We start from the raw sequence: 7,679 nt of genomic DNA on the forward strand, positions 1-7,679 counted from the left end.
TAGATTCAGTTCAGATAGACAGTAGACAGGTCTGATTCATTTCAGTTTATAAGAAAAGCTCTGTTTTCTATTTGGGCTTCATATGGAGCTAAAGAACGTTGCAAAAGTCACGGGGGAAGGAGAAAGGCCCTTTAACTTTTTCTTTATTCCAGAGTTTAACATTTTATTTGAAAAAATGTTAAAGGTCAAATATGTACATTGAAAATATTACATGTGGGCCGCAGGTCATCTAGGGTTTTTTTTCCACGTGAGGTCAACAATCATCAGTTTAGACAGACAGAAAAGATGTGCATCTTTGTTATTAGCGATTCAACAATATATCTCCAGAGGGTGCAATTTAAGAGGAAGGTACATTTGTCGTTTAAAATGACAGCTCAAAAATGAAGAGCGGCTTTAAACAGGGTGTCACATTCAGTCATTCAGTTTTTCCTCATTTGTTTTGTTGCAATTATGATCACAAACACTGATTTTATAATTTACTGTTGTTCAATTTGGGTTCTATGTGAAAATTATTACGCCGTTAAGGTTTAAATTAGAGTACATCATCTCAAATGTCCAGTTTTAGTTATTAATAAGAAAAACAAGTGAGTTGTACCATTTTAATAGTGTGTTATCATTTTGAAATACTGAAAAAGTCCCCACTCTGTTCATTTGCAAACAGTCCCTAATTAGCCCTACTTGTAGCTGCCTGTTTCTTACAGCAGTTGTGGTTCCCAGTTATGTCAGGACCCCAAAAAGGTTGCAAAATACATCTAAGACAAAAAACATTCACAAAACTGTGTTAATTTATTTCAGATCTGCTGGAAATGTCTCAACTTTTTCAATTTGCCACATACAGACACTCAGTCAGGGCCCCTTAGCGTCACTTTTTAAGGCACTGGGTACCCCTTTAGTGTCATTTTTGAATGTGCAAGTTAGCAATAACAAACATGCAACACCTGGTTAGCAATATTAAGTTAGACTTTCAAAATAAAGCTCGCTGAGAGCAACAATAACCACCTGGATATGTTGTGAAACCACAGGACTTCGGTTTAGGCATTCAAATAAGTATGTTAGTCACGTACATTACTTCATTTACAAAATAAATCAACATCCACTTTTTGTTTTACACGTGACACTGGATGGAAGTCCTGTGCTTGACCCTCCAAGCACCCCATCCTCCTCCATCCTCTTCCTCGCTTGTTATAGTACTTGTAGTGAGAGTAATACTTGTAGTGAGAGTCGGCTGTCTATAGAAGGTACCCAGTGCCTTAAAAGGGGTCCTGACCAAGTGACAAGCTGGGAGTAAGAACAAGATTAGACATATGCAAAGATGTGGGGTTGCAAATCAACATGGTTTTGTTCTATGGGACCACAAGCCTAAAATGTTGGGTAACACTGGACTGACACTGGACACCTGGCGAACCGGAGACTCAAGCAGGTTTTTACTGTAACGTCCAGCGTCCACAGATATGACACATAAGAATTAAAATGCATGTCAATCAATGTGTGCACACATGCAAGCAAAAATTGTTCAAGAGAGCATCAAACAAGATCCAACCTGAGTCAATGCAGAGAAAAAAAGGACAAGGCAGTGAACATATTACTCCAGCGCTCAAAATTTGGGGATACTGCTTCAATACTGTGGCTACCACTGACTTCAGGGGGCTTTCCACTCATCACTCTGTGTGCTGGAAGAAGAAAGAGGACGGCAGCAGACATCTGGCAGCAGACATCGCCTCTGGGTCCTCATTTTGATTTGATCCCATCAAAATCAATCAAATGTTGGAAAAAAAATGCAGGATAAATGAAGACACTATGCTGTAGCTGAGCAATTGTTCCCCATCAGAGACACAGAGCTCTAGATATACCGAATTTATATTCTGTATCATTTAGTTTTGCCATAAATCCCAATTCTACAGACACACACTTGGCTGTGTTGAGCTGGAATGAGTCTTAAATGGGACCATTTTCTTGTTTCCATCTCATTCTGCTTCCTGGAAAAAAGCAACATTTATCTATATATACAGCAGAATAAATAGTGCAGTCACCAGATGTGGGTTTTTGCAGTATATCCACACAGATCTTTCAATTATCACCCCTCGACACAGAACATTTCTACATTTATTAGGAAAATGAAATTACTGGCATTACAAAAATTGCAAGAGCTTGTTTCTGTTTGAGGCAGCAGGTCATGACAGCATAGAAATGATGAGTGAGAAAGAAAAAAATCATGAAGATGTCTTCAATCGTTTAAATGACAAACCTACGACAAACTACAGGTTAAAACTGATTTTGCAGATGAAAAGTTAGTCCAGCTGGAGCAGCTTTAAAACTCTTTCTTCCCATCTTGTTTCCTACATGGGAGAGTTTCTGTCGAAGCGTTCTACATCTGTGTGAATCGTTCATCATCTGAGAATGACATGTTGTGAACTCCCTCACTTGCGGTGCCATTTTCCACCGTTTTCACCCGCGTCTCTTCATCGTCCTCATCATCCATTTTCTCGTTCTTCTTGCTGCAGTAAGAAGCCAGAGACGAGACTCATCTCAGTGATCACGTGTTACAAATTGAGAAATGTAAAGCACCTACTGTCATCTGCTTACCGTCTCTTTTGGACCACAGAGGACACCAGCAGAGCGACGATGCCGGCGCCCACAGCACCCATGACCACCCCGAACACAATGAGCCACGGAGGGGTGGCGGGCTGGAACGGTGCTGCCAGGGTGGGGACGATGCCGATGAACTCCAGAGTTTTATCAGTTAGCAGAAAGGCACTGTTGATGCGGTTCCTCGACTTCCTGATGGGAAAGTAAAACATTTAGATGAGAATAGTGACAGTTTTCAGGCCAACATGTCTCTCACAAGTCAGATTTTGCTGCATGTATTGATGCAACAATGCACCACTGATGCTTCAGATGCACCAGTTTGCATCATTTTTAGAACAGAAATCTGAAACTTGGATAAAAAGGTTCAAAGTTCCTAGTTCATGTCTTTGACATAGTGATTTAAGTTTAATGTTTTTTGAATGTATCATCTTAACACTCCGTAAAAAAAATAATAATAATACTGTTAACAGCCATTCAAAAAATCTATTTTTGCCATGATTTGTAGGAATAAAATGTTCTATAAATCAGGCTATGAATGATATATGAACAAAGTCTTTTGTAAAAACCTCCAGAATATAGAGAGGAATAAAACTGGCCCATGTAAGTGCAGCTAAAGTGGAGATGTCTGTCTCATAGTATGAGAGAAAGGCCTTTAAAGATATGTATTGTGAAATTTCACACATTTTAGACACAAAATAAGACGTTACAGGTGAGTAAGATAAAAAAATATATATATCACCATGAAACTTTTCCAGTGGAATGCAAATGATTAAAATATGTGTTGATTTGGCATAAGTTGCCAAAACAGAAATCTGAACTAAGATAAAATCCTAAATGTGTATTTTGGACATTTCCCTTCCACTAGTCTGTAAGACAACATGTTATACAAGCAAAACAGCCCATTAAATTAAAAACCAACACAACACACCCTTCAGTATAGTTTTGATGCTTGCGTGGTGGCTAACTGTGTGCAAACTGTTAGCATAATTCTTCTTCATAACAACAAAAAGATGAATTCATGACCAAAACAATGCACCCTTCTACAGCCTTCTTGTTCTGGTATGAGCTTATACAGTACACTAGCTAATTTAAGCTAATGCTAGCAAAATAACACTCACATTAAAATGTTAGCATAATAGTCAAATTCACAGTGAAAACAACACTTAATGTACCATAATAGCAGCTCAGTTTAGCTGCTACAGCCTCACTTTATGGTGGCGAATGTTTGCTAATATTAGCATAGTTTACTTAAGTAGATACTATCTAAGCTGTGCTAATGTTACACTGTGTAATATTCATCATTAAGCTAACAGGTTAGGCTACATGGTCTCACTTTGACTAGTTAACAAGGCTACAATCTGATAACTGGTGAGCATTTGAAATCTTAAATTAAATTAAACGAATTTGTGCAACTGAGAAATTATAATTTATTGTTTATGTGTTATCTCATTAGTCAATAGTCATCTATAATTAGGCACTACTTGATCAGGGCCCCATGTTAGAAAAACAGCCTTACTTGTTCTGGTATGAGCTAATACGGTACGGTGGCTAACTTAAGCTAATGTTCACAAAATAACACTCAAATTGAAATGTTAGCATAATAGTGGAATTCACAGTGAAAACAACACATCCTATCTTAATGTACCATAATAGCAGCCCAGTTTAGCTGCTACAGTCTCACTTTATGGTGGCTAATGTTTGATAATCTTAGCATAGTTTACTTTAGGTAGATCATATCTAAGCTGTGCTAATGTTACACTGTGTTTTAATATTTATCATTAAGATAACAGGTCGGCAACATGGTCTCACTTTGACCAGCTAACAAGCCTAAAATCTGATAACTGGTGAGCATTTCAACTCTTCAAATTCAATGAATTTTTGCAGCTGAGAAATTATTATTTATGTGTTACCTCATTAGCCATTACTCATCTATAATTAGGCACTACTTTATCAGGGGCCCATGTTAGAAATATACTGTATAATCAAGAAATGGCTATACTTAAAGTACATAGTAATCCAAATATAGCAACAACCCTTGTGTATTAAGACAACGCTGCTAATTCATCAAATAAAATTACATGAGAAGCAAACACATGAGAAATAAATTATGGAAAGGAACATTGACTCTCAATGTCAGAGCTGAATGTGACCTCTGACCTCTTGAAAAGAGCTGTATTGTCACTGTGTTGTTACCTGATAGCTTCCTCCACATTGTTTTTATCCACGAGGGTTGAAGTGTCGTTCGGTGAAGTCACCACGAACCAGAACGACACTCTGTCAGTCCTATCACACACGATGATGCTGGACACGCTGGTGAAGTACAAACAATAAAGACCAAGTCAGTGTCGTAACGGGCTCATAAACCGTGAATCACTGATTTGATTACGGTAAAAACAGATTATAGAGTAGCTTTGCAGTTATTGTGCCTATTCTATAAACACACTTAAAAAATCGAATGCAGTCTTACTGAAAGTCCTCGCTGTTGAAGTGGTTCCTCATGGCAAAAGCCAGAGTCGCTCGGAAAAGGAACATTTCACTTTCATTCCAAACATACTGCAACAACAAGCGCAGATCATGAGTTTTCAGTGAAGGCCTTCATGGTTAACTGATCACAAGATGGACCTTGTCCTCGGAGAAAGCAGCTCTACGCACTTTGGGTGAATTCTGGACAGTATTCATCACTGTTCATCACTGCAGCTAGTTGCATGAGTGATCAGTCGATTATGAATTATAGTTGACTGCATTAGAGCAGCATATAACACAGTAAGACTTCAGTTTATTTATGAGCTGACGCTTTGATGCAGGCGGATGAATATTTAAATATATACGTACAGCTTGATCTCCCAGAGCCGTTTTGATGCTGAGTCGAACTTTGTAGGCGTCTGCAGCATCTATAGAGATGCAACATATTTAAATGAACTGTTAGGAGGATTAAACACTTCATAACTGCATCAGCTATTTCCTCACAGAGGAACACGGACCAGCATTTAGAATAAATATTAACGTCAAACGGAGGTCATTGTTGCGAGGCAAACATTTGAGCTGAGTGATTAGAAGCTGCATTCCACACTTTAGAGGCAACAAAGAGCTCAAACCAGACTGGTGGCTTCACAGCAACACTGTGTTTGCTGATTGTATCTCAGCAGAAATACAGTGCAGGATAAAAAAAAAAAAGCGAATGTAAAACATGCAAGTTTTTACATTTAAAGGTGTGCTCTCTTACCTTCTGAACACAGCTCTTTTGCCAGAGCAGATGACAAACAAAGCAGGAACAAGCTCTTTTCCAGCATTTCCCCTGAGAACAAGAAGAAAAACATTCAAGTGTCCCAAAAGCTCAAGTGAGACTCCCAGTGATCACTGATTTGAGGTCAGCAGAGGAACGTCATTGGATAAAGCCTGAGTTTAATGGTTAAGCCAGGACACACCTGAAGTAACCCGTACCCTGTATAACGTGGAAACTGTAATGTGTGTGCTGCTGTTTGTTCAAGTTTCCAAGGAGCCCAATGAGAGAGGCAGAAAAACAGAGCGGCTCGGTCGGCCTCTGTTTGCTCAGCTCAGAACAGTTTGTGACCTTGCCATCTAGTGTGCCAGCCAGCCACCTTTATATTAAGTAGCAATACTTCTCCCTTCTTTGTGGCATGAAAACAGGAACTGTATGAACTCAAACTGTGAAGCCTCCGACCAGATCTGCTCCCCTCAGTGAAGATAAGATGCATTCCTCGCAGGGCAAATGGCTGATTTGGCGTACAGGTTGCATGATGCTGACAGCATCAGCACAGAACAACCCAATACTAGCACATGTCAGACTCGAACTGTTATTTCTGCCTCCTTTAACACGCCAAATGTTGCTTTCATGACATGTTGTGCTGTACTTGCTCCCATTCTCTCCTGAACACGTTTATCAGGCCTCACCGAGCTTTATTCATTTAGACGATAAAATGTGGAATAATTTCAACCTAATCTGCCACAGTAGATCCAGGAGGCTCAGTATGTTCTCTGTCAGAACATTCCTGTGTTTTAAAATTCACTGGACAAAGGTAAGAAAAGCTTTAGCAGACAATAGAAACCCCAGCTGAGGCAAATATTTAAGGTTAATGATCCATTGTGCGCTGACAATCAGGCTGGCAGCTTGGTTCACTGTTTAACCACAGCGCAGTGCTGGGTGCCCAGCAGAGCCATTTAGAAGAAAGTTGACACAGGGCACTAAAGGTAAAGTCTGTTGCCAAGTTTGCTTTTTAAGTCTCTAACTGATGATAACAGACGGTATCTACCATTTTAAACCACAACTGATCACATTAAATTGAGCACTTGCCCTACAATAAACGGCCTTTTGCTCCCATAAAGTGTCATAAGTGCTTTTCCATAAAACAGACAACACCCACGCTAAAACAATATGAAAATATTTTCATGACATGTACAGTACAGGAAAAGAGCAGAGCAGTTAAACCTGCTTTAAGCCCTGCTTTATCATTTATATATGGCTAAAGAAGCATAAATAAATATACATATATGTTTCATGTTGTGCCATTCTTCTCTATTCTGTCCATAAACAGAAAAACATGAGGAAAATCTAGTTCTCATTAGACTTCATGGCTTCATGAAGAGTAAACAGTAAACTGGTAACTTTATCAGTTCAGTCTCTGTAAAACACTGATATACATTAATAGCTTTTGCTGCAGTACCACAGACTGCAGGTATTTTCCTGAACAGAAGATGGCAGCAGAGGGGCATTAGATTGAGGAAAGTGAGAATGAATTCACTAATGTTGAGCAAGATTCATTCATTTGTTGGAGTGCTTTCTTTGAAAATTACTGTGTGAGTTCTGTTGCTGCATCTGCTTCAGATGGCTTCAGGGTTGCAAGTACTTCAAGCCAGCTCCATCAGTGCAACGCCACTTATACATTACGACACTGAGTATGTAAATAGTCTGATAATGTAATATTATATGTCAGCCACAGGGGACACTTTTATGCTACTTATAGTACATTTTGCTGTTAATAGGCTTCTACTGTACTTTACTCATTGGGTTTTGAATGCAGTATTTCTACAATAACATACTGGTACTTATACTTAAAGGTACACCGTGCAGGAAT

At 39.0% G+C, this 7,679-nt stretch overlaps 1 protein-coding gene across 3 annotated transcripts; it reads right to left on the minus strand.

Moving 5' to 3' along the window:
- Nucleotides 1-2,129: 2,129 nt before the first annotated feature.
- On the minus strand, nt 2,130-6,183 carry cltrn (collectrin, amino acid transport regulator). 3 transcript variants are annotated; one of them, XM_041936002.1, is made up of 7 exons: nt 6,028-6,183; nt 5,810-5,881; nt 5,419-5,477; nt 5,054-5,139; nt 4,780-4,896; nt 2,584-2,778; nt 2,130-2,495 (listed from the first exon to the last, which is right to left on the minus strand). In XM_041936002.1, exons 2-7 carry the CDS (start codon nt 5,874-5,876, stop codon nt 2,366-2,368), a joined length of 654 nt encoding a protein of 217 aa, XP_041791936.1. In that variant the 5' UTR covers nt 5,877-5,881; nt 6,028-6,183; the 3' UTR covers nt 2,130-2,365. The 3 variants fall into 3 exon arrangements, with proteins under 3 accessions (XP_041791936.1, XP_041791935.1, XP_041791934.1); XM_041936001.1 differs by having other exon boundaries at nt 6,012-6,183; XM_041936000.1 differs by having other exon boundaries at nt 5,810-6,183.
- Between the last annotated feature and the right edge of the window lie 1,496 nt (nt 6,184-7,679).

Source organism: Chelmon rostratus, chromosome 4 (assembly GCF_017976325.1).
Source record: "Chelmon rostratus isolate fCheRos1 chromosome 4, fCheRos1.pri, whole genome shotgun sequence".
NCBI classification, from domain to species: domain Eukaryota; kingdom Metazoa; phylum Chordata; class Actinopteri; order Chaetodontiformes; family Chaetodontidae; genus Chelmon; species Chelmon rostratus.

What these genes read in the sequence shown, in the direction of transcription:
- cltrn (XM_041936000.1), bottom strand. Translation starts at nt 5,903, where the DNA reads ATGTTTTTCTTCTTGTTCTCAGGGGAAATGCTGGAAAAGAGCTTGTTC. An exon ending in AATGTGGAGGAAGCTATCAG is followed by an intron (nt 2,779 to 4,779) that starts GTAACAACACAG and finishes CTTTCCCATCAG; the next exon opens with GAAGTCGAGGAACCGCATCA. An exon ending in TCTGTGGTCCAAAAGAGACG is followed by an intron (nt 2,496 to 2,583) that starts GTAAGCAGATGA and finishes TTCTTACTGCAG; the next exon opens with CAAGAAGAACGAGAAAATGG.